Genomic DNA, 27,634 nt, shown 5'->3' with positions numbered 1-27,634 from the left:
TCTCCCTAACTTTTATTCCATGTAACCAGAGTAATATTGGAACAAGCATCGTAAAACATAGTGTAAGAAAGCACAACAGGGATGCAAGATAATGTAATAACCAGAATAAAAATAAATTTGCAATATATTAATTGGATAATTGTATTGGGATAATCCCAATCTGAAAATATTACAATTTTAGAAAGGATGAACACCCTACACTCTTCTTATTTTCTTGGACATGGTTGAGATTTTATATCAACATATGATGATAAGTAGTCAGGGCCATAACTGTGGCTATCTGCTGTCAGTTTTGTTTCTCTTCCATTAAATAAACCAGTTTCCACCACATGGCTGGATTGCTACCAGACAATTACTTGTTAAACAAGAGATCAACTTTCAAAAGCCCTTACGTACTTGATCAAAATATTTGAAAACTGTTCAAGCTTACTGAGCTCCACCAAGTTCAACCAAGTCATGTCCAGAATCCATTTAGCTGGCTTAGGAGGACAAGCTTTAAGGTCTAGGGAAGCACCACCTACAAGAAATTGAAATTAGTTATTAGCACTGTTGGAGAGACAAAGAAAAATAAACAAAATAAGAAGGAAAAAAACAAATACAATAATCCATTTTTAAAATCATGATGTTACAGAAGTTTTCTACCTTATAAAACCATGCCATATTTGATTAAGCTGAGTTTGCAATTTGGTTAATTTATAGTGTTTTTTAAATATTATGTAACTTAGTCAGAAGCATTAGCCAATTTACATTTTGAGGCTTTACTGGCTTTTTGTGCAATGTGCCTGGAAATAAAGGCTTTTTGGGAAAAGCTATTCTGAAGATTCAACATAAAAAAATTCACACATATAATCCATTAATAAATACTGCCTGGAAAACTAAGTCTCTTGAAAAGGTAATATAAAATGGATTCACACTTTCAACTGAACTCAGTGCTTGTATGCAGTTGAGGCCAAAGCCATGACCTTGTCTCATGCAGCTGAGACTCCGATGTTCTTTTAAAATGTTAGCATCATTTTCTGCTCCTATTTGCTGCAGTTACTATAATATGTTTAGTACAATAACAATTTTTTCTAAGCTAAACACATACCTGATGGTATTTGAGCAGCAGACAACAATATTCCTTTCAAATTCTCATGATTATAAAGATATATTCATCAATATTCAGTGTGCTGCTATAAATTAGAGCTGCCATATAAGGTTGTCTGTCACCAGATCAGAATGATAAACATGTATTCTTACAATTGACTGATTTCTCATGCACAAAAGGAAGGAGCATGCTGGCTAGGAGATACAAATACATAAATTTTCTAAAATAATAATGTGCTCTCCTTATAATTTTTTCATAGTTTTCACCTTTAATAAGTGTCAGAAATTCTTCATGTTTCACTCTGTTTCTTTGTATATCAATCTTCAAAGTAAGAAGTAATGTGAAAAGAAATTTATGCTCCTCATAGAGACCTCGGGCAGTATGTTTGAATACTTCATATGTCATATATTCAATAATATTGGTAACCCTCTTGCTGGTTATAGGGCTCTTGGTAGACCTGTTAGAAGAAAGGTCTGCAGTTGAAATTTGATTTTCTTAGGCTTTATAGAACGGGAATACTATGCAAAAAAGAAAAAGCCATAGTTCAGTATTTTCAAAACATGAAAAATAATAGATCACAAACAGAATATCAGACAGCAAGCTGGCAACAACTTTCAGATTGAGGGAACAACAACAAAAAATCCTTTCTAATCAAGTCTTTTTGTCCAGCTGAAAGTCAATGCAGTATAATGGTATTTAATTATCTAATGACAAATTTTGAGGGACTGTAAGTACATTAGAAGGGTCTTTGCCTTGTTAACTTACAAATTTTTATGGGTATTTAAGCTGACAATTCTTGATCAAGATTCTAAGAAGCAAGAGTCTTCTTTCTGATATTAGCTTACAATAAATCTTTACTGTACTACAGACACCTCCAGGAATGGGTAAATACAAATTATACTTATTGTTAGCTAAATTACCTGGCTAAGGAGAAGTCAAAAAGCCCCAAAAACTGTCGAAGTGATGTCTGATACATGACATTGACCATGCTCATCTCATTGATAAGGAAGTACAAGATGCTACCTCGTGTTGCAACTGAAGAGCAGGAAAAAAATTTGTTCAAAGTAGAAATGTAGAGCAGAAAACTTTAACTCTCCAAAACACATACAATGATCTTCACACTAATGATAACTGAAGATCCTTGAATTTCTCTATTCTTTACTGCCAGAAAAATAATAAGATCATTCATTTAATCCTCATGTATACATCAGGGGAAAAAATTCTGTTCTGTAATTAATGCAAACTATGTAAAGCCCAGTTTTCTAATATGAGCATATCTGGAGATCTGCAATATTCAGATCATCAGCAGAACACATGAAAATTATGGCTGTTTAAAATACTGTTTAAGTATCCAAACAAATTTCTTTTTACAAACTTTTACAAGATTCATATAGAAGAAATGAGCTATATTGATTGAACTTACCCAGCACTGATTTAACTTCTTTTCAGGAGTCATTCCGTTTTAAACACAAAGGTTTTACAACAGCTGCAATGTTTCTGGTACACTAACTGTATCCTCTTACACATTTCATAGAATACAGACAATTACAGAGAGCTATTTTTTCCCTGTTTTCCCTGTTTTTTCACCTGTCAGTTAAAAGTCAAAAGACTCATGAAATTTGTTGACTATAACAACCAAAGGATAAATGGTGAAGCATTCATCAGAACAGATATAGAGAGTACCTAATGTTTTACAAGCTCTGAAAAAGAATGTCAACATGTTGAACTCAAACATATGCTTACGTAAACACCCTAATGATGTGCTTGTTTATAGAGCAATGGGAAGTCTACAAAGAGAACAATTCGCTCAATTTTATTAATTCCCCATTAGGCATAACATTGACTATTTTCTCTAGTGCAGCTCAATATGACATCTCGATACATTTTACTTACAGGAAAACACAGATCTCTCCCACAAATTTTGGTCTTTGTGATCTCATCCTACCATTTCTCCTACTCTAAGTATTGGTGTTTTAAATATATGGTCTAGCTATTTGTCTCCTATGACTACCTTCACTCACCAGGTCTGTACTCTTCACAGGCTGAATTGATCTGTACTTCAGTTTCAGCAGAAGCTTGCAGTTTCTGTGTTATTTCTTCAGCAGTCTTCCTAGTGTTACTCAATACAATTAGTAGAGTCTCATCATCTGCCAGAGAACTCCTAGTGCTTGTAAGTTGAAATAAAAGGTTATCTTCTAGGTCTTTAATTCTCCTTTTGTTCATAGTCACATCTTCAATAAGATCAGTTCTTTCTTTCTCTAATTCCTATTGGATTACATGGTAATATTTGGGAAACAGATGAGCAATCAAAAAGAAAAGAAAAAACCCAAATATTTAGCTTAAAAAATGCTGATCCTACTAAAACGGCATCGGTCAAAACTAGCTGAATTATTTTGGGGAAAAAATTCCAGTGGTATTTCTGACACAATATATATTGCCAGGATCTGAACCTGCTACATAAGTAGGCATTAACAAATCATTTCTAAAAATATTATGGAAGAGGCTTGTATCATGCCCTAAAAGAATAACAAGTTCACAATGATTTGTCTTCTCTTTCTGTTTCAGAAAAGACAAATGCAAACACCATTCCAGACATAGAATTTTATTCCCCTACGTGTAATCTTATCCTCATTTATGCCTTGCTTTACAATTGCCATATGGAAAACTTAGACTCAATGGCCATGCTTAGTCATCAAATCAAGCATCATATATTTCATATATTTCAAGAAGTGCCAATACTCCTCCATCAGACAGGGATAATTTCAGTCTCTCACTAAAATGCTTCATTAATCAAGAAAATATGTAGAAATTGAGTTACATCACTATAATTATTTTTTTAGTATTCATTTAGTATTCATTTAGTAATACAATCTGGGTGGTTTATGTACCTAGATTCTTTTCCAGTGCCCAAATATAGAAGATGAATAACTGTTAACCAAGAGTTTTACATTAAAAAACAGCTATGTGAAATCCCTAGAAAAATATTTTTCAGTTATAACAGTCTGTTCAGTTCATTCTTAAAATTAACCTTTAAAAACTTCATATAAATTAGTCCATCAGAGATAAAAATCCTCTACTGAAATATAACTAAATGTTTCAGTACAGTGAAGTAAAAAGAAAGAAAAGAGAGAGAACGGGTTAAGAGTTTTTCATAGGAGAAGGCTAATATGAATCTTATGAATGAACAGTGAGTCAGTTGGTAAAAATATTTGCTGTCTAGATAAATACTTCACCAAATTTACAAAGGTCTGGTGAATAATATTAACAATGTCTCTCTGAGCTTGGAAGTTCTGTGTTCACTCCATCATTGCCAAGTCCATTTCCATGTTGTTTACCAGCTGCTAATATTCCAAAGGAATAGGGACAGCACTAAGAAACACATGACCTCTCATATAGCACTAGAGAAAGTATGGACCTGAGCCCTTAGCAAGGCTTAAGGAAAGGCTTTACTCCCCCATTTGAGCAGTCTTCCTTCATGCAGCTTTGAAAAACTATTACAACTTTTGAAATTGTTTTTTTTAAATTATTTTTCCACATTCTGAACTTTTGGTCTTCTTAACCTACATTCTCCTCCTACATTCCTAATTCAAACATTTATTTATTTTAAAGAATGCCCCTTTATCTTAAAAAGGAAATTCAGAAAATTATCTTTTTATTATCAGATTCAGAGTTTTTTTCTTGGCATATTGAAACATCATAATCTCACCAGGTAGAAAATATTTAGTGGGACAATCATTTTAGAATAATGCAAGTACAACATAACTTAGAGGATGTGCTTACTTATTCAAAAGATCTGACAAAAAACTGATGAAAATAGACAAGAAAACTACAGTTATCTGCATTTCAATCAACTGCTGCTTCACGGAACTGAAAAAAAGCAGGTAACAGTTTCATGAAACATTCTTTTCATGCAAGTTTGATGAAGTGAGAACTAAATTGCATTAAAAGGCAGTTATCATCCAATTAAATATAATAATTAACATACTGCACCAAATTAAACTTCATGTTTTTCTGATTCAGTTCAAAAATTTAAACATACTATAGAATTCAATGCTTCATAAAAGCAGAAAGAAATTCTCCTCACAAGAGCCTGAGAAACAAGGTGGAGACAGTTCACCAAGCTAAAGTGAAGTAACCCTAGATGAAAACCTTATTAAAGAGCTCTTAAGCTCATCTATTAAGCTCTTAAAATGCTTTTTGCAGATGAAAAAGTGTAAACAGTTGAAAGCTTTCTTCATAGCTTCAAAAATTTCCAGTCATAACACCAAGAATGCAGAAAAAAATAAACCAAGTTATCATGTACATAAATTCAAGGAACTTGCACCAAAGAGACTATTTCAGATCCTGTTTTATGGAGTTCATTTCACAAGCAGATGACATTTTGCCAACTGTACCAAAGAATGCTATTTATTGTTAATATTCATAAAATATGAAAGCTGCTACATAGCTTATATCATCCTCTCACAAAATAATTCACAAGTAAAAGAATTTGCATCAACTGTTCCTTACAGAACTCAAGCCTTTTTGCAGCAAAAATCTTCATATATGAATGTGAAAATTCAAAAAACCATAAAGAGTTATTGCATATTATAACTCCACTACTAATCTGACTTACCTATGACACTAAATAAACAAGTTTTTTTTCAAATTACATAAAATCCAATGTATCAAAATAATGCTTTCATTTAAATATCATAAGCTATAATACCTTCAGACATATATCAAATCTCTCAAATCCTATTACTCCAGGAAATAAAGGAGAATCAAATTTATACAGATCTACCAGCTGTATGCTTATCCTTATGCTTCACTTGTATCTTGCAATTGGCTTACATTCTGGTGGAAAAGAAGAGATCAGTACTAGTGTTCCTATCAGTAAACAATTAATTCTGTGAGATATATGTGACAAAGATTCTTTTAATGGACATAGCAGACAACAGAGAGCCAGACTTTGCAGAAATTTTAAATACCATGCTCTTTTCCTTGCTGGAAAAGGAAGGAAAGAAATTCATTCTAAGACCACAACCATATAAAAGATGGTAGAATAGGAAGAATGATAGAAATGTGCATAAAAATCTTGAAGAACTCTGATTTCAAATAAATAATCTCTTCTCTTTCTGGGACAGAAGTTCTGCACATACATTGTAACACTGGATATCACCAAGCAGTCATACTGCTCAAATCAATTGGCAAACTTTCTCACAGTAAAATAGTTCCACCACTCTCCTACCAAAGGCTACAAAGGGTAGTAAGAATCCAGACACCTAAGAGGGAAACCCCCATATTCCCAAAGATGCATCATTAGACATCATAGGAAAGTGTTTGGATGTGATGTATTCAAATTGACTTCTCAGGAAACCTTGAACCACAAGGTGTATAAAGAGAGACCAAGAAAACTGCAACATGGTTAAGTATATTCTGTAGAAGTTCCCCTGCCTGTCAAGTTGTCCACTTGTCATTTATCTAGAGGAAATATCCCCGGGGGTTTCAAACAAAGCAGTAGTGAGCATAACACTCTGAGAAGTTGGTAGAGAGAGCACCCTATGTCCATTTATTAGACATTCCCTCTTAGTGACAAAGAGGCCATTGAACAGTAGAATAATTTTAATTTGGAAGGCACCTACAGAAATTAACTAGTTCAACCCCTGCTCGGACCTAAACAGCCCAGTTGCTCAGTGCAATGTCCAGGTGAATCTTGAACCCTTCCCAAAACAGAAATCCCACAAAATCCTTGGTTAATCTACTCCTGGGCATGACCACTCTTGATGTAATTATATTTTCCTTCATATCTAATCAGAATTCTTCATGTTCCAATATGAGTTTTAGTTCTCCATCTACTTCTTGGCTCCTCCCTTTACTGTGTCCTCCAAGCAAGCACACAGCAACAGCAATGACTGGAGGAATTTAATAAATGGTCTCCTGGAGGAATGTACTATACTTTAAAGCCCAAGAAGTGAAGTCTGGCATAAAGCTTTGTGAATATACACATCACAGAGTGTTTTACATAGACAGTGATAATTTCTTTACATAGTGGGTTGACAAGCTATCAGTGGTTGAAGGGGAGCTGATGGTGCAATGAAGCTGTCTGATAAAAAACAGACCTTAACAGATTGAGTGTGATTTTTCTCACGAGATCCATGCACTGTTTGGGAATGAAATGCAACTACTCAACATGAACAAGATGACTGAGTCTATTAACAAGAAAAATCTTACACTGGCGAGGCAGAGGGAGGTATTGGAATGATGGGAGAACCTCAACAGATGTCACGAAAGGAAACAATAATATTCCTGTCCTTCCTCTCTAATGAAGGTCAACTGAAACTATTTCCAAAATCTTAGTAAATACAGAGTCATAGTTACATAGTGTTTCTTATAACGTGAACATTGCCTGACCTTATACCTACAGGGATTAGCTGTTCCATAGTTTAAAAGGTACCAAGCAGCCTCCCTCCAGAACTCCATGTGGCATGTTAATTGGGACTGGCATCTTGAACCTGGATTTCCTCAACTAATATATCTGCAATGTCAAAAGGTATGTCAGTAGGTGGCCCATTTTCCCTTGAGCAAGGAAGTAACTAAGTCTGAATTCTTTGCATTAGGTTATGTTGCCATGAGCTCCAGGGCTTGTAGACACAACATCAGGTTTGATTTCAGGCCCCTTTGCTTTTCAAAGGCTGTTCTCGTGAGGTAATAACTCATTGAGGCAGGAAAAATAAGGTTAATACAGCACAGTTGCAACAATAAAGAGACAGAGAAACTTCCACATGAATGAGTCAATTGCTTCTGTGCCACTTTTTAAACCATTACAAATAGGTTATATCAAGAATAATCACAATAGAGAGAGTCAGAAAGTTACCTTGCAATATTGGTATAGAGAGTAATAAATTAAAGTAAAATATTCTACGGGTAAATATAAGACCTACAGACAGGAAAAGAGATATAATAAATTATTTTACCTGTTTTTCTGTGAGAATGACTCTGCCTAAGAGTTGATTTTCAAGACCTTTCATGGTTACAGTAAAGTCAATGATGGAGGTTTGAGCACTAATTTCAGGAGAGTAACAAGGATTTGGCAGTTTTGTAGTAATGTAAAGTCTGAAGCCATTCATAACATCCACTTCCTTATCACCAACTTTTACCTTAAGTTAAAAAAGGTTAAAAAAAAGTCTTGAAATATAAAGAGCCAATACACACATTTTCAGATACTGCATATAGGAAAAAAGGTTACATTTTTCTGCTTAAAGGCATAAAAATCCAGTTTTAAATCATACATCTGATGCAAAAACTTTGTTAAGAACAGTCCAGGACCACCTTAAATGGCCCATTCAAACATTATTTCAACTTCTAAAAATTGTCATAAGCAAAGGAATAAGGAACTCTATGCAGTAAATATATTAACCATTTGTGAACTTAAACCCTACCTTTTTTTTTTTTTCTTTCATTAGCATTGATCAAATTTAAATGAGTTTAATTTTTATAGTCCTATATTTATTAAGAGTTATTTTGATAAGGAGAAGTTGTGGGGAGGGGAAGGGTGGAAAGGGGAATTTACATATGTTTGCTCATTTGTTTTATTTTTACCTTGTTGGCTGAACCTGTTTTAATGATTTTTCTTTCCAAAATGTTATCAAGTGCTGGGTCCAGCTCTTCTCCAATATCTTCTACTAAAAGAGGTCTTCCCAAAGAAAGGCTGTCTTCTATGTGGTTTCTAAAATACTTGTGATTCAAAGAAGTGATCTAAAAACATAGATGCAATACCTTATGCCAATCTTTTTCTTAGTTTCATATTTATGGATTATTTCATTTTCTTTAAAGTACTGCCAAAAGCAATGATCCTGTGAGTAGACTAGTATTAATGCAAACATTGTGAGCTCAAGGAAAGGGAACATCAGCATATCCTATTGCCAGATCTCATGGAATGCAAAGTTCTATTTTTCAGCTGCAAAGATAGAAGCAATTTTGATAGAAGCAATTTTGATACCCTATGAGTACAACTACTCAAGAATTTCACAGGAAAAATTCACAGGAACCTTTTAGCACCTTCAATTTTACGTTGGATAACATCTCCGAGTCAAACTGCACCAGGGTCAATTCCAAGATAAGTATTTTTCTGTGGTTTTTTTTCACCCTTGAAAAGGAGAGGTTTACATGGAACAGAACCTTAAATAGTCTTTGCTTTAAATAGTCCCCAGTATAACTGAGATTTTCAACATGTTCAAAAAGCACATTCAGCTTAGATGTTAATAAAGTTGTAAACAAACTAATAATAATTTTTATAATAACTAAGCAACCGCTAAAGGTTTCTACACCTAGATAACAATCACCATGAAGGTGGTAGTTATATTCACAGAGCCACTCTATTAGCACACCTCAAGCTACTTTTATGGATTTCAGGGTTTTGTTTCTTTTTTTAAAAAAGGCTGGTTTATTGATGTAATTATAATTGCAGCAAGTAAGAACATTCTTCCTTCTATTTTCTTGTTTGAATTGAATTTGTGTATCTTGCCTCAGACTGTACATTGTAGCACTACATCTTCCCTGTATATTTGCAGAGCACTTAGCAACTGACATCCATACTAAAACAACAAAAATTAACATAATTTCTGATTAAAAGATGAAAAAAAATCTTGCTATAACATTTATAAATGATTTTTCATTTATAAACCCTTACATGAAATTGTATTAATTCAACTAGTTGGTGTTTGTTCCTAACACTTACATTATTCTGAAAACATGTTTATTACCAGACAGTGCCCATCCAGCCTATTTTCCAAAGTTTATGTTCCATTAAAATAAATTCATTAAACAATGGAGTTACTGATGTTAAAGGATACACTTCCATATCTAATCAAATTTCAAATCCAATAAAATATATCTGAGATATTCTTAATATTCAAGCCAAGCTTTTTGTATAAATATAATTTCCTAAGCATTAGGGGAATCACTGAATTGTAATGCTGTAAGCTTTTAGGGATTTTGAAAGCACAAGCATTTCTATTACCTGAAGGTCATTTCTGCCTTCTTTATTTTTAATCCAAATTTTACCCTGTGTTTGTGGATCAATTAACAAAGGATAACGAGATGCTTTAGTGACAATAATTCCATTCTGTATGGATAAGTCGTCATTTGGCAATCCTTGCAGGTTCCATTCACTGATAGTTGGAGCATCAGTCAACATTTCTATGAGGTTCAAGTTGTTACGGAAAGGAATTTTTCGGCTTTTCATTTCCTTTTGCCAGTCATTTAACAGCAGACAGCGGAACTCTTGGTTAAAAGGACCAGAATAGGACAGAAAAGCTGTAGCCAAGAGTACATCACCTCAAAGAGGAAAAGGAGGAAAAAAACCCAAAACAAACAAAAGCATTATAACTTTGCCAATTCTATTAATGAACAAGCTGTTTCCTTCACTAGTTGCTAGTGTTGCTATGTTTTGGCTGGTAACTGAAAAACACACTTTGACCCATAAAGAATGCAAATCAATCTTTTTTTCAAGGCTCAGTGCATGGCATGACAGTGGTACATTTCAATAGAGGCCACATTTACTTTGTTCTTCCTATGCAATTGTAGGAATCAAGAGATCAGCATCTGGCAGCTTTTTAAGGTTAATTCAACACACATGTAGTGCTGTTCCAAACACTAGATCCTGCACAAGCAGGATATGGCAGAGAGGACTTAGTCATGAACTTTTAGTTCCATCATTTCCTTGTGCATTCATAGGAACAGGCTAAAACAATTGGGGTGTGTGTGTGTTGGGGGAGTTGTGGGGGGGGGGGCAGGGTGGAACCCCTTATAAGTACTGATTCAATGAAATTACTGTAAATCAATTACAGTGATGAGTACTGGTAATAAAAACTGTCAGAGACATCATTTTGGAGGTGTTAAGTGGGACAACTTTTCATCTTCTGTTCAGTTTCAAAATTTCCCCCCTAAATTTCATGACACCATAGTTTGAGGGGGTTTTGTACCTCTGAAATAAGAATGCAAAATTTAAACTGGAGAAGATATCTTACTTTTATACTGAGCTAGTGTTTTTTGGACACTGTCAAGTTATCTAAAAAGAAATAGGATGAATATGTAGGGAAGGTATCCCAGATTTTTAATAAGTTAATACACATATATATATTATAGTCGCAAATAAAACACAATTTAGTTACTATAATACAACCCATACAACAAGGCTGCTTTTTGTAGCCTTGCCAGGTAAAAAGTAGAGAAGAAAGTTCAGCCCACAGTAAATGATGAGATAAATTTAATTTATTGATCTAACTAATAAACCAATTATTTATTACAAAGTACTTTAGTTTACAAGTACAAATTTAAAAACCTAATCATGACCTTCTAAGAAGCAAATTCTTATGAACATTAGTAACTGCAGTTAAAAATATTGATTTCTATCTATAAATGTCAGTGCCTGAGTATCAGGCTTCCTCATCTCAATATATATTCTCAGTTATACACATTTTATTAGCTCTCACTCTCTTTGGACTGTTACCTACAAATATCAGTCAAGTTAAAATTTTAGTGTCCCAAATATATGCCTCCACATTCACAGTATCCCTTATATTTTCTTTTTAAATATGAACTTTAGCCTGATATTTATTTTTCACCTAAAAGGACTTTAGCAAGGGAATTAAAATAATTACCCTTGTTTTTGAGACAGGGATCTAACATACAAAGGAAAAGTGTTACATTTCAAATGTTTTCAGTTTCACTACTCCCTATTATTCAAACAACTTGCTTCCAAGTTCCAAGGTTTGGATAAAAACTTACCAACTAACGTCTTGGTTTGCATGGCAAATTCTTTACTCTCTTCTGTCCACCTCTCTTTTTCACCTGCTAAACCACTTATAAGACTTGAGGCAGTTTGCATTTTATGTCGGCAACGTTCAGCATCTTCCAGCAGAGTCTAGAGAAAACCACGCACCAAGAGAAATTGTTTACAGTAGTATGTCTGATTGGCCAGAAAAATCTCTACATCTCATTAAACCAGTGGATAAACAACAGGTTAGAAATATATTCTCAAATATCTCTATCACCATGCAGAGGAGGGAATGTGAGATGGAAAAAATATATCAGGACAAACTCTCAACATCTCCCAGAAACATGATTCAGTATTTCTTTTTAATATTCCTGTTCTTAACTTTTATTTTGGTCCAGTTGTTGAATAGTATATAAAATTCTTGATACTTATACACTCTGGGGAATTCTACTCAGAATTTCAAATACATTATACATATATAGTATACATGGAATTTGAAGTTACAGTAGTATGCACTGAATAAAGAATACAAATAAAATAGTTTTTGAGGGGTGGGAGGGAAGAGAGGAGAGGATCAGAGGCAAAGGAGAGAGGTAGAAAGCAAAGAGGCAGTATTCAAATACTATCTGTCTCTTATCTGCTGTCCATCAACAAGGAATAATAGTAAAATTGAAAGAACACACTAAGTGTTCTTTAAAGCAAGGGTAGAAACTTCTTTTTTGTGAAGGCCAGTTCACCTGTTTTTCTCTCATTGCATTTTCATACTCAGCCTGCACAATATCTAATTCTTCTTGCTTGGCTCCCAGTTCTTCTTGAGCTTTCTGCAGATCCAGCATAGCACTGGTTAGGTGTTTCTCTTGAATTGCTAAATTAGCCTACAGAGAATAAAACCACAGATGTGTAGTAATACACAGAGAATTTCAAAGTATTTGCTATAGTATATTTCAGAAAGTTTTTCCTGTACTATATTTCCAAATCAAACTCTTCAGTAGAGATGTCAACTCAGCAAAATCTTTTATTTGAATTTTACAACAAACTAAATTCTTATTTCAGACAGCTGCACTTGAACAGTTGGCTTAATGTCAATTAGAAAAAAATAATTAAAAATACTTCTGGGAATGCCAGTCATTCTTCATGTGACACAAAAGTTAGTCTGACATGGCTTGCAGAGGAAAAGTCTAATTGATTTGTCCAACTAATATGCCAGGCTGAAATACAATTCTTGCTCCCTTCTCAGTCATTCCCTGTATAATACAAGCTATTCTCTGTTAAACATGTTTGACCACTTTCTTCCTGACTTTCATTCTAACTACTTAGGCCCAGTTTTTTTTCTCGACATAACATTGATGAAGAGTATCTGTATAATCTTCTTATGAACTGAGATCTGGAACATTAAAAGAACCAAATCTCAAGGCTTTTTTCTACTTAATTCAAAATTAATGTAGAGTATTTGCAGTAGTGTATTTACCTAGATGACAGATGCTTTAACCCCATCCAGTAGGGGTCCAGAGGCATAAAACCACACCATCTCTTTTGTAATTTTGACAACTCAAATGTACGAGAGGAAGTATATTTGAAATATATTTTATTGTAGAAGTACAGTGTTCAAGGTAATAAATTTTGAGACAGATAACCACCATAAATAAGGCAGATGAAGTTTCCCAGAGATTAAATCCTCAAGCGCAAACAGGTGAGGATGAGAAGGAGCAGAGGGTGTCTTTGACTGACAAACAGACGTACCTTCAAAGGTAATACTTCTTTGTTGATGGAAAAAAATACTGCCATAGCTTTCGTCCACGAGCAAAGGCCAGCAACATTTCCACATACTCTCTTAGCTGTCTCAATGTTGTAGTCCACCATTTCAAAATAAGGGCTCAAAAGTTCTACCACTTCTTCAGTAATTGTGTCTTTCTGAAATTGCTGAAAAAAATTTTTGAAAGCGCAAGATACAAAACATGTGCAGCAAGTGTAAATTATATATACATGCATTTCAAAATACATAGAACACTAGAAAGATCACAAGTATTTCTTACAAATATCTAATATGAAATTATTTGTCACATGTATCTTTGAGACCTTTATTAAAGTCATTCCACTTTACGAAATGGAAAAAACGTTTACTTTCATTTATGACCTTTGGTATCTCAACTCACTATTCCTGTTACACAGCTAATAATTGTTTCAAAATATCACTGGTCCTGCTAGAAATTTTGTTTTGCTTAATACAGAATAAGTTTTAACAATCTTCAAAAAGAAAATGAAGCGCTAAACTCTAGTTCAAAAACATACATGCTGCAAGACAATCCTTTCAAAGGTCAAAAGCCATCTATCTTACCCTTAAATTACCTTGTCTAATTACTGGAATGTGTTTAATTTTTAAAGAATTTATTTTTACTCTTTTCTTTAAAAAGCATATTTTTCCTTTTTCCTCCTGAAAACTCTTAATTTTCTCTTTCAAATTTATTTGCAATGTATAATGAAACCTAATCCCAAACTTGAAAAAGAGCTGTTCCCTGAAGCACAAATAGGTTTAATTAAGCATGAGTGAAATTAATCGTTGAAGTCCTTTAGAAATTTAAAAATCTTTACAAGTAGATGCAATGTGAATACTACAGAGATAACATTCATGCCCCTACCAACCATACAAAGCTGCACAAGCCTCCTACTAGACCACTGACAAATTAAGTAAACTCAAAATGCAGAAATCAGGGATGATAACACTCAGTGAAGTAGGGAAATATACCATTTATTCCAAATAGATAAATCATAATATTGTTCGTTCTAGTTATGAAGAAGGATTTGTTTACCACTTAGTCTTTCCATTTCCCTAGACAAATCCTGTGAACCAAAAAAATCCCAAATTTTAAAAGCTGGGATTGTGGTTGTGTTCATCCTAATAACCATCTATGCTTTTCCAAACCAGTGCACAAGTTGAAATGTTGAAAATTAATGAAAAGTTAAATACCAGAAAAAAAAAATGTTTTTTATCAGCTTTAATGAAGCAGATGAATAATGCCTATCAAAACCAAATGCTTCAAGCTTTGAGTCATGTCACCTAAAACAAATTTATTGCCTTACTTAGCAAAAAATATAGTTGATTTATAACATGACTTTTCAAGAAGGATTAAAATTTATTTCATCCTGACATATTTATTCTTAAGTCCTTATCATTTCAGATCTATTGTGTGATTTCCCATGCACATTTGTTCTCCTACAAACACCAGGGAAAACATTGTCCTTTAAAAAAAAAAAAAAGGAAAAGGTTGCACAAGCACCTGTAGACTCTGTAAGAAGTTCCCTGTTGTCATCAGCTTCAGCGATTCTTGCCACGATGGGACAGTACAGCATTTTTCCTGATCAATTTTCACGTGGTTGACTTTACACTGGAAGAGCAGCAGCACGCAGTCCATAATACGCATGATGAGGTGAGGAGGTCGACCCAGTGTGCGCACTGTGGCAATATCTGCAGGTTTTATTGTCTAGGAATTGAAACAAAGGGCAAAGCAGTTACTGTTTAGTTAATAAAACATTGGGCATAAGTTCACCAATTTAATGGTGAACTTAAGCAATGGGAGAAAAAAATATATATATATGTTATTTTTACCTCTAAAAAGCATGAAGCTAGAAGGACCTCCCCCAATCAGATTTTCACTACTTACTCCTATCAACTCCTAGGAAACCTCAGCACAGCATCTCCACAGCTTAAAGCTTAAAATTACCATGAACTGTTTTGACAATAAAAAAGAGCAAATCAGAAATATCTTGAAATTTTACTTGTTCTTTAAATGTGAACATATTGACCAGAAACTGTATCTAGAAAGAAAATGCTTTTTGTTGACATCCAGCAAATGAAGGTAAATTAAGGAAGCCAGTGAGAAGGCCTGGTATATCTATATGTTTGTATCTCCTAGTACATCTTACCAGGAATATTCCTGGCATAGAAGGAGGCCATAGAAAAATTTCTTATAATAAGGTATTAAAACCTAGGCCCTAACAAGTGAGGCTAAATAAGCCTAGGGTGCAAGTATAACACTGTAACTCATAACTCTACATCATGAATCAGAAAACACAGAAAAGTCCGCTGAAGATGTCTCCTTGGAGAAGACTCGATTTGAGCAGCAGTGTTTACTGCACCACATACAAAGCAATAAAACCACTGAACAATCCGAACAGCTGATGGGCAGACCCGCTCCTGCAACACACATAACTCTGAGCAGTTGTTTTGCTTATTTACAGGCAGTTTAATAAGTCCAAGTACATGACAGCCCAAACAGTAAGCAACAGATTACTGTCAGTGTCATGACATCTTGCTTCTAGCCTAGCACATGCCTGACTGGGAATTCACGGAGGCAGATTTTAATTATTGTGTCTAGACTTCAATAAAGGGAATTCAAAGCACTGCAGACCATCCAGATCGCCTTCCCTCTGCCAGCCCTTTGTTTCCCTTCAATATTTTGCTGCTTGTTGGGTTCACTGTGCACGAAATAATTCATCAGAGATTTTCCAGATATCTGTGTGAAAACTTTACCCAGTGTTTCTTTGTGACTGTGAGGAAATTCAGCTCAGCCTTTTTTTTTTTTTTTTTTTTTTTTTTTTTTTTTTGCTAAAATACAAATTGTGGCAAAATTGTTACATTTAAATTTTATTAATTTATTTATTTGTCTATAGTTCCGCATTTAATGTTCGTTTACAGGGCAAAGTGCTACAAAGTTTTACTGAACTCTGATAATTCTTACTCAAACTTTCAAAAACTAATCTCACTATATGTTTAGAAATGCTTATAAGATGCTGTGTACCTACCTTTCTCTTAATGTAGCATTTATCATTCTTAAAAGATGCTAAAAAATTGAGTAAAATAGCTAATCACTTTTTTTTTCATCTGGGTAATGACCTTTCTATTTACCAAATATTTTAATAGGCATTTACCTACTCTGCAACCAGAATTCTACTATAGGAATCCCTAGTTCAAATTTGCAAATCTATAATGATTATGAGATTAATTTTTGAAAAATGCAGACCCATACAGAGAAGATTCTTGCTTAAGGGAGTGAATGAATGAATGAATGAATGAATGAATGAATGAATGAATGAATGAATGAATGCATGCTGAGAATACATAGACACATTCTGCTAGATCACTTTTTATGACAGTTTGCCTTTCCCCTTTAGACATAGGGAAAGCAATTTATTATAGAAAAGTCAAAAATTGTAGGATTAAGCCCAAATACTTTTTCCCATTGATAAGTTTTACAATAATGCCAGCTTCACTTTTTCTTGAAATCAGGTTTTCAGTTATTACTACACTGCATTTCTAGAAGAGCAGTATTGTTTTGGTTCAGCTATTTTAGTCAAAAGCAGAAAGTAACCTTTAATAAGATACAGGTCCAGACCCAGCATACTGGTACCCTTTTTATACTGCAGATGCTGACTAATTAACATTGCTTATTTTTCACTTGTCAGAATGCTTGCCCACTACCAGGTTTGCTGTTTTGTTGTTGCTAGCTCTTTAACCTTTTTCCTGTGGCTATATATCAAGGCCCTATATACACACCTTCTCCAGCTGTCAGGTCATCCACCTTCATTTAGACTTTTGCACTCTACCCTTTAAGCATCATGGTAGTCAGAGGCTATTAAACATCTCTCACTCAAATTGAAGTCTTACATTCAGAAGAGCCATAAAAATTCTTCTACACTAGATTTTAAAGCTAATCATGCCATTCTTTAACCATCACAACAAGCCTCTCAAATGGAAACGTATAATTTCCAGCAAATCTACATAAAACCCTTTGAGGTTTGTCTATCCTTCAGGTTTTTACTTCATACTTTTCTGTTTCTTGAGATGTGAGCTCCTTGCTAGCATCTAACAGGTGTATTTCAGATTCCACTAGTACTGCTCACGGTAAAATGTCTTGAGGCACATCCTCCTATAAAGTCAGCTGAGCAAAGATAAATATTATGCAAGATCAACAAATATTAATTTTTTTATCTTAAATATATGAACATTCTATTAAAAAAGCTGTACAAGAAAAGTATGGTGAAGGAAATGAAGTCTTGATAATGCTAAAACCCCTAAGAAAATATATTTTTTAAAAGACAGAAAATAGTAGAGCAGAAAACTTATTGAAAATGCAATTTCTTCGTGAAAACTTAAAATAGAAGGTTTGGATTTGGATGGAATTACAACTGATTTTACATGGACAGCACTTCACTCATTGCACACATGCTGTTTAATGATAGTATCAATTTTCAGTTACTAGTCTAACCTGTGGCACATGCTATATTCAATTACAGTTTCAAAGAAAGTTAAAACTTGCCCTTCTCTGAAAAGGGACTATTTTGGGATTGGTACTTATGTGAAAAAAGAAAAACAAAACTGAACCTAAAAAGCCTCAAAATACATATATTTATTTTCTATCAAGTGAAGAGTTATGCAATGCACCTGCAATTTTGTATTTCAGACATCCACCTTCTTAGTGGAAATGTTATACATGGTCCAAGTACTAACCTGTATGGCTGCTTCTGCCTCTTCCAAAGCAGGTTTGGCAGCTTCCAGCTTCTCTTCAGTAATGGCTTTGTCAACTGTGATACTGTCTACAATAGCTTGGGCTTTGTCTTTCACTTTCTGAACATCACCCTTCATATTCTCAGCAGCCTGTGTTTTTACAGTAACTTCTTTCAATACCTAGAATGTAAGAAAACCCACATGCCATAGTTAAAAGTTTTTGTTGTAAAATCATATCTCTCCAATTTCAGAAAACTCAAATAACATCATTTTCTCCAAGATCCTTTCTTTCCAACAATTAACTTCATTTTAATTGATTCATCTTTTCAGAATAGAATAAATATAAGGAGAAAAAAATAATCAAACAGCAATACACTTTGAAGGCTGTACATACCATGTCAACTTTTTCATTGGCAATTTGAAGTTCCTTTTCTTTTACCTCCAGTTCTCTGCTTAGAGCAGCCACTGACTCAGAGGCCTCTTTCAATTTTTCCAGACCAGTATTTATTCTGAAGTTAAAAAGCAAAATAAAAAACATCTCATTCACTATGTAATTTACACTCTACTTTCCATCCATAGAATAAATCATATCAATCAGAATGAACAATTGCAAGTTATGTTCTACACCAAAAATAAAACTTGGACAGGAATTTTACATTTCTGATATCTTCAGAATCAATAAAGTGGACAATAAAGTTTGTGGCTTGAAATTTTACCCGGCTCTGATCAAACAGTATGTCTTTATCATTGCATAAAAATCTTATGTGCTATTCTAGAAATGTCACTCACTGTCCCTCTTGAGCCAATAATTAAAGAACTGAGTTCCATACAGCAGAAAGCATTTTCTGATCACCGAAATTCTGAAAATTATTACCAATCAATATTCCTTTTTTGAAATGGAAACTGAAAAGAAACCAAGACCAAACAAAAGAGAGGAAAAGATAAATAGTATTGAGATAAGACCTCTCTGATTCAGCATTAAAATGCCCCTTCAACAGTGCTTTTTTTCTATCAGAAATTCTTCAGCCGGGACCTTTCAGACAGCTTAAAAGGCCTCTAGAGAGACTGCTGTTGTGAAAGCTATGCAGTACTTGGACAGCTGAACAAATACAGGAGAACAGACAAAGTGTAACCGCTGACAAATTCAGACAGTGCAAATAAGTTTAAGTGGAAGAAATTGGACTCCGTGAACTAACTTGGTAAATCTGAAGGTAGAAAATGGGGCAACACCCTTCTGTTGTACAAGTCTTCACCCCTAACATAACTACAGGTTTCAAACTCAATTTGACTTTGAAGACAAAGAGTGTTTCAAAGCCAAATAAAAAAGTTTAAGCCTTTCTTTAAGGTTTCCATTTCTTTTTGACAATCTTTCAAAACAGAAAAGGCAGTTTTTCTTGAGGTTGATACCAACTGATGCACTGATTACTAATTTTACATTACAGCTGGGTGCTCCTGACATGAAGATATATCAGCAAATAGATATCATTACTTTAATAAAGCATCTGAAAATAGGAATAAGTATATCAAAACCACCTTAATAATGCACGATTAATAAGCTCAGTAGTCTAAGTAAGGCTCTGTGCTCAAAAAACCACTTAGGACATTCCTTACATATTCATAACAGGAGGTTACAAGTGTCCAGTTAGGAAACAAAATTTGCCACCTGACAAATTAAATGGTATTGTCAATATAATATAAAATTACATGTAGATGCCTTCTTTTACTCTTTAGAAACATATGGGTATCATTTATATTCACCTCATATTCCCTCTACCTCCATTTTTCATGCATCACTACTCTTCCCCCCTGCCCCCCCAAATATATGTAGTCTTTATCTTATATGACAAGAGCAACAACAATATTTGAATAAGTTACAACTTCACATAATTTTGAGAATTAAAAATACCTTTTTTCTTTGCTGTGTGAGGAGACAAGCCATGCATCGAAATGAAACATATCAGAATATGCTACCTGGGGAAGAAAACTACAGAAAAACAGAAGTAACCTGAGTAGTCTACCTGTTTGATAATATTTGCACTTCAGCATGCTTTTCTTTGTATGTGGTTTTATATCCCTGAATAAAAGTCAGGTAGGATTTGGGAGTCACATGTGTAGAACGTCTGTATCTTTGAAAGTAATCAGAACACTTTTCTGCCACTCCATCCTGGAATGAGCCCATACACTGCACAATTTCCATCTTTGTATCAGCAGTGCAGTCCATATCAAATGAGGACAGGAAGTGTTCAGATACTTAGGAAAGAAAGAAAGCCTAAATGTTAGTAAATATTTACAAAAACATCTTAGCTTATAAACAAGTCACTATAAAACAAGTCAGCATGAAGTATCTTAGCTTTCACCCAGCTCCTGAAAACTCAGTCTTCTTTACTCTTCACAGACAGATTCTGAATATTATTCCACACTTGTCAGTAAAAAGTACAGCCAAGGATCTGTCATTCTTCATCTCCAAAGTGTGCAACTGCTTTTTCATGCTGAACCTAGCTGCTGCCTACCAAGGACTGGGTAATCACAGCATTCCTCCGTATGCCCTATCCCAGACATATTCATAAATAATCTCTTTCTTTAGTTTTTTTGCCTTCTTTACAAATACTTATAAGACATTTTCACAGGGAATTTTTCTTTAAACTGTGTTCAAAACCATTCCTCTGTGAGAAATATTTCAACAGCTTAATAAAACAGTTTTTAAAGAAGAAAATGTCTACATCAAATATTAGAATCAAGGATTTATTTTGTTAAAATTCAACACAATTAAAACAGCTACATGACCACTGATAAGAAAATTATGTGTCTGCAAAGAAAAAACCTATACATACCTACCACCAGAGCATCCTTAGGCCATCGGCTGAACCAATCTATAGTGCATGCAGAAATGAGAGCAGGGAACTTCAGGGCCCTATTTCGGAATTTTTCACCTACTGGTGAAAAGCAAAGAACTACGTGAAGGTTCTGATGGACTCTGGCCATGAAATAGTCATACAGAGCTTCACTGGTTGGAGGTCTTCGTGGATGCTCCTTTTTGAAGGAGGGAATGAGGTCACTAATGATCTCATCTACCTCATCACGTGCAAATAAGTTTGACACCTTTGGGAAGAAGAAAGATTTTTCATGCTTCTTGAGATGATCCAAAATAGAGGATACATCATGAGGTTCTTTTAATACACATTATTGTAGGAAGGGACATAAATCTCAGACACTGACGTTATTAGTACCCCCCAGCTTCTTTAACAAGAAGTTTTAATGAAGTTATTCCATTAAATAGACTGAAATGTAACTTGCTGTAAATTTTAAATGCCACCCTCCAATAGCTTTCCTTCCTTATCTTTATATTCTAATAACTAGTAGTAATTACTCTGAAACATAACCCTGAAATAATAAATAAGTAAATAAAATCAATAAAATCCATCAATTCTGGACATAAATTTACCATACAAAAACTAATAGTACACTATTAGTACTGTACACTAATATAAATTTAACAGACAACTTTTTAAAACATCAGTAATATTTCTCAAGTCTCAATTTTATTTTTTTTAAAGCTGTTCTCATGTCCCTTGAGATAGCTTCTCTTGGTCTGACCTAGGATTTTGTAGATTTTGTAGACTGCATTCATTTTTAATAATACTCTAACGACAAAAAGCACTTGAGTTCTACTTTTTGGAAGTGTACTCTTCAACCTATAACAAAATATTCAAATAAATTATGTTATTTTACCTCAAAATTATGACTTTTAAAAAGCAGAAAATTGATCATCTTACCTCCCCTGATGACAAAACATTGTTCAAGTATTCTAAGAAAGACTCATCTTTGATCTCATTGTCTGTAAAAAGAAAACAGGTGCCTTTGCCTTGCAGTCCTGCTGTTCTGTATAAGAATTTCAGATCTTCCATCAAGTTTAAAGTGTTGTATGATCTAAAAAAAAAAGTTTAACAAATACTCATCTCACTTTAAAAAAGTCTTCTGACCAAAAGGGTAAAAAAACCAAGCAAATTTAAGTTAGAAACAATGTCTTACGATAATCAACTTATGGCAAAAAGGTGCTTATATCAGATAGATCCTCTGATGAGACCCATACCAAGGAACATTGCCACATGTAAACCTAAAATTTCTTCTGCAGCCAACACGCCTGCAAAAGATTTAAAATAAATTCACTTTTCTAAAATGACATCTTGAGTGCCAAAATTGACCTGTACTACAGACAGTTGGATAGGTATTAATTCTGAGGATTCAGAGAAGGATTTTTAACTTATTTTTTATCTTTTGTGAGCAATTTCAAAAGAAACCACATTGGGTTGAACAATACGAAATAAGGCAAAAATGTACTTGGAAAAGGTTGTCAAAATACTGATATATATGTAAGATCTAACAAATTAGAGGGTAGGGACAAAGATTCAATGTCCTGAGATGACAGCATTTCAAATATTACAAGATTAATTCATAAAGACCTTTTAGATAGATAACCACTTACATATATTTTCAGTACCATTTAATGTACTGTGCATAAAGACTCAAAGATAACTTGACACCGCTAATATTCTCTCTTGTTCTGTGAAAGACACAAAATAATTTCCTACTCCAAAGGTAGTAAAAATTCACAATTATTGTAGAAAATCAAGCAAATCTAGTACGTTTCAAAGGATTTTAATGTCCTTCCACTCTATGTGACGGTGATCAGACTACGTTAAGCAGAGAATTTGAGACTGATTTATCTATAGGAAAACTTAAAACACAAAGTACTTTTTTAGTTAAATTTCAGGTAATTCTCACCTTGTCAACATTATCTGGAAAGTGTCATACCCAGCTATGAAGGATGTCAGTTTTGTCAAGCTCTGCTTTCCTGAGCCGCCAACTCCAACTAAGAGAGCATGTCCACGAGGAGTGCGAATCACACGAGAAATCTGTGTAATATACCAGTCATTTATTGCTACAACCTTTGCTGTGTAAGAGTCACACATCCAAAAATTCTATGCTACCCCATTAATAAAGTTATATTAGAAATTAGGAACAAATGAAAATTTTAAGGTTTGATTAAGGGATTCTATATTACTATGAATATATTCTGTAAACATTTGTACTTTACAATATTTACTGTTGACCTGTCAAACATTATAGCAACCATTTGATTCCATCATTGTGTATGTTCAGTTATAAGTAGAATTACATGTCCCACAAAGTACAAGTAAATCTCAACTGTGATTTCTTGGTAATGTGCTATCACAGCATGAGGAATTATCAAAATTGGGAAGGAAATAATAATTTCCCCAATTCAGAGGAAAAAAAAAATCAGCATCAACTGTGAACTGTATACAGCACTTGTCCTACTGCCCACAGCCAAAAAAAAAAATGTCATGAAACATGACAGCCCCTCAGTTGCAAGTGGACAGACCTTCATTGTACCCTGAAGAGCCTACACTAATATCAGAGCAGCACAGAGTCAATTCCCTCTCAAAGACACAATAATACCAGCCAGCTGGTTAGCAGCTGGTCTCCTCCATACAATTAATGATGCATAGGATTGGCTTCTGTTCTCTTTATTATCTTGAACAGTTCTTTAATGACTCCAGAATTCCATCATGTCAATAAACAACTCTGGACATTTATTTACTTGCCCTTCCTCTAAGTGACTTCTTTCTAAGCTATTAAAAATAGTCATGTCAATTTCCCCTAATTCTAAACCTATTTATTTTACATATTGAATGTAATGTATTTATTATTTTCCATAGGTTAATGTTTCATAAGAAAGATAAAATCAATTATGAAGGTTTACTCTAAGGTGTATAATTTAACCAGAGAAAGAAAACTTAATTTGCACAACACCCTTGCAATATCACTGAACATTTCAATAGTGGCTATTAGATCTGTTCCAGGCAGAGGCTCACAAGCTGTTAATTGGAAAGTTTGTCCTCTATTTAAGATATCACTCAGCTTTAACTCATTCAAGTCATATTACATCAGCTCAGATTAGGCATTACTTCAACTCTTCCTATCTCACTTTCTCTTTGAAGCTGTCTCAGGTCTACACAGTTGTTCCTGGTTTCAAGAATTTAGAATCATAGAAACACTTTTTATCCAAGCAAAGCATTCTGCATAAAGCATAAAATTATCATTTTATCCAAGCAAATACTAATAAAATATTTCAGGAATTTACCATCTAGCTACCCCAAGAAGATATTCCTGATGAAGGTTCAGTGGAAAAAAAAATATTACATCCAAAACTTATATAGTTTTTCCTGGAAATAAATAAGAAACTTATTGGGAAGTGTGATGATTATTTATAATTCTCCTAAAGAAATCCAGAGCAGAACATAATTAATTTTGCAGTGAACTTAGAAAGAAAGAGACTAATTTTGTGAAATAACAAGACTTAATAATATAACCCAAAATTTTTGAAAACTGCAGATGTGATGTATTTTTCAATTATAATTAAATTTAAATTGTTTTGATATTCAATATTGTATTTGTGAGGATGATGCAATTACATATTTAGTTCTTCATCATTTTTAAAATAAAAAAACCTTGGTATTCAACTTAGACAATAGGGGTTCTAGTGTTTAAGAAAAAAAGGCTCTCCTTTGTATGAGGCTTATTCTGTATGAACAATCATATCAAACTCTGCTGTTCTCAATGTTATGATCAGCTTCAATCCATATTCAAAAGAACTTTAAAACGAGTGAGCATACTGTGGACCTACAAAAGAATTTTGGACTGCATTAATTTGTACTCTGCTGTGTGTACTCCTGCAGAAGCAACCAATTATGTCTTAACCGGAATTTGATTTGACTCATTCCAAAGACAGGAAGTGTTCCCAGAAGAATTAAGAAGAAGGAAGGTGGAAATAGAAATTAGAATTAGAATAGCTAGCACCATATCACCAAGCACAAAAGACAGGTATAAAAGAATAGTTCCATGTGGTGCATTTCTGAAAAGTTTTTAATAGATTTTAATATCTAGTCAAAGTATGACAGATCAAATATTTGATAGCAATAAATTAGTTGCTGCAGTTTCAGAAGTAATTTACCTTGATTCATGCATACCTCTACTCAAAGGAGATGTAGGCAAGTGAACAACAACAAATGGCAATCCAGCAAGACTGTACCTTGATTAAATGAACCATAGCATCCTCAAAGAAAACCATGTCCATTCCAGTATCGCGAACATTCTCATTGTATGTTTCTAAAAAATTATTTAAACAATTCCGTAGCTGATGAAATGAGGAGATTGGTTCATAGACTTTGGGAATATCTAAATTATCTTCCTCTGGTTTCTCATCTAGAACAAAAAGCAAGCAATAAAACCTTAGCAGTTTAAGTAATTGACAAAGGTTCAATGAGGGGGTAAGTAAGTGAAGATAACTAGAAGTTTCTCCACCCAGAAACAGATTTATTATACATAATATTATATGTTAGATGTACATATGAGAGTGCTGAGTACACTCTGCCTGTAAGATATGGTAATTTCAGCAACACAATTTTTAAAGACAAAATGAGAAAAAAAATTATTTGCCTTCTTTCTTTTTATCTGAAACTTGAATGATGAAAAATGATACTTGTTTAAGTGCTAGGGAAAAAAGTAGAACTAGAGAATGAAGGTAAATAAATACTGCATTTAAAAATTGCAAATAATTTTTCTGTAAAAGAAAAACAGTCAAAATTGATTAAATAATTGCACTAGAAAAAACATACTCTTGAAATTACTAACTGCCACAACAAAAAAATATATTCACTGTGAATTAGCATACACTTGTTTCCTTAGGTGATATGAAAGGCACAAGTCAACTCTCAAAGAAAGGAGGTAACAGTGCTGCTGCCTCATTCATAGCCTTAATCATGCTGGAAGGTGACATGCCCTCATTAATAATTCTTACAGCAAATAAAATTACAGAAAAGTTGAGATTGGTAGGGAACTCTGAGGGTCATTTTGTCCAACCCCGTGCTCAAGATAGGCCTTGAACCACCTAGAGCTGGTTCCCAAAGACCATGCTCACGAGTCTTATGAATACCTCCAAAGACAGATTCCACAACATTTCTAGACAAACTGCACCAGACTGCCACAGTAAAAAAAAAAAAAAAAAAGAAAAGTGATTACTGATGTTCACATTCTTAGATTTTATCCACTATATCTATGTCTTTCTTGTATTGGGGAGCCCAGACTCAGACACAACACTCCAAGTGCTGAAAAAGGGAAAGGACCATCTCCCTTGGCCTGCTGGCTATATTTCTTCTAATGCAGCTCAAGATGTCACTAATTTTTTCTTCCTGCAAGGGTACTCTACTGGCTCACGTTCAGACTGGTGTCAACCAGCACCTCCAGGTCCATTTCTCCAAAGCTGACTTGCAGATGGATGACCACCAGTGTATACTGGTGTGTGGGACCTTTCCTCCCCAGGTCCAGGACTTTTCTCTTCCCTTTGTTGAACCTTATGGAGTTCCAGTTAAGGTCCATCTGGGAGCCAGCACAGCCTCTGGCATATCAACCACTCCTCCTGGTTTTGTTTCATCTGGGAACTGGCTTGAGGGTGCATTCTGCCCCATCACCCAGACTACTAATGACAATGTTGAGGATAACTGGACTCTGTGCTGACCCCTGGGATACATCATTAGTTACTGGTCTCCAATTAAACTTTGGACCTGATCAACACTGTCTGGGCTGGACTATTCAGCAATTTTCAATCCATTTCACTTCTCATCCAGAACATATGTCATTAATAAATGACTGACAAAACTCATTGAAACAGTGCCAGCAGGCAGGCAACAGGGGGGTTTTGGTTGCTGGTTTGGATCTCCTCAAAAATAATACTAGTACAAGACTGATCTTATTCACATACATTTAGCTCAGTTAGATTCAGGATTTCATGATCTGTATATGCTACAGGATGTATTTTTCCAGTTATCCTAGATCAATCAGTTTTTCTAAGCCTCTCCAAACTGTCTGAAGAAATATATAATTCAGAACATTATCTCAAATTAGTAGAATTAAAATCAATTAAATAAGTCATCCCAGTAAAATAAGTATTTCCCTAAGGCTTAGTAAAGCACTACTAGCTAGTGTGAATGTTAGGAATAGAAAGATGGGAAAAAAACTCCAACCCCCAAATAAATTCTACTGTATTTAGAACAGAGTCAGTAACTTTTTTCTTGTTTCAATTTTTTTCTCTATTTCCTTTCCATTGTACCATTCTAATGCTCATGCAGTTTCAAAGGAAAAAAACAACAGAAAAACAATAATGAAACTAAAACCCAAAAATACATATTTCAAAACATAGTTTAAGAAA

The 27,634-nt window shown here is 34.1% G+C and overlaps 1 protein-coding gene across 1 annotated transcript in view; it reads right to left on the bottom strand.

Moving 5' to 3' along the window:
* The window catches only part of LOC115491317 (dynein axonemal heavy chain 5-like), a 35,098-nt gene extending 14,191 nt beyond the window's left edge, over positions 1-20,907 (bottom strand). Inside the window, 15 exon segments of the mRNA XM_072924271.1 lie at positions 393-517; positions 1,354-1,544; positions 2,008-2,122; positions 3,109-3,352; positions 8,044-8,226; positions 8,669-8,824; positions 10,089-10,405; positions 11,858-11,993; positions 12,584-12,721; positions 13,587-13,766; positions 15,122-15,325; positions 18,352-18,528; positions 18,743-18,857; positions 20,367-20,598; positions 20,859-20,907. Of these exon segments, the coding sequence (XP_072780372.1) occupies positions 393-517; positions 1,354-1,544; positions 2,008-2,122; positions 3,109-3,352; positions 8,044-8,226; positions 8,669-8,824; positions 10,089-10,405; positions 11,858-11,993; positions 12,584-12,721; positions 13,587-13,766; positions 15,122-15,325; positions 18,352-18,528; positions 18,743-18,857; positions 20,367-20,598; positions 20,859-20,907 (2,562 nt within the window).
* Between the last annotated feature and the right edge of the window lie 6,727 nt (positions 20,908-27,634).

The sequence above is a fragment of the Taeniopygia guttata genome, chromosome 2, assembly GCF_048771995.1.
Source record: "Taeniopygia guttata chromosome 2, bTaeGut7.mat, whole genome shotgun sequence".
NCBI lineage: Eukaryota > Metazoa > Chordata > Aves > Passeriformes > Estrildidae > Taeniopygia > Taeniopygia guttata.
The sequence above is the reverse complement of the archived record's forward strand: the minus strand, read 5'-3'. Positions and strand labels throughout refer to the sequence as shown.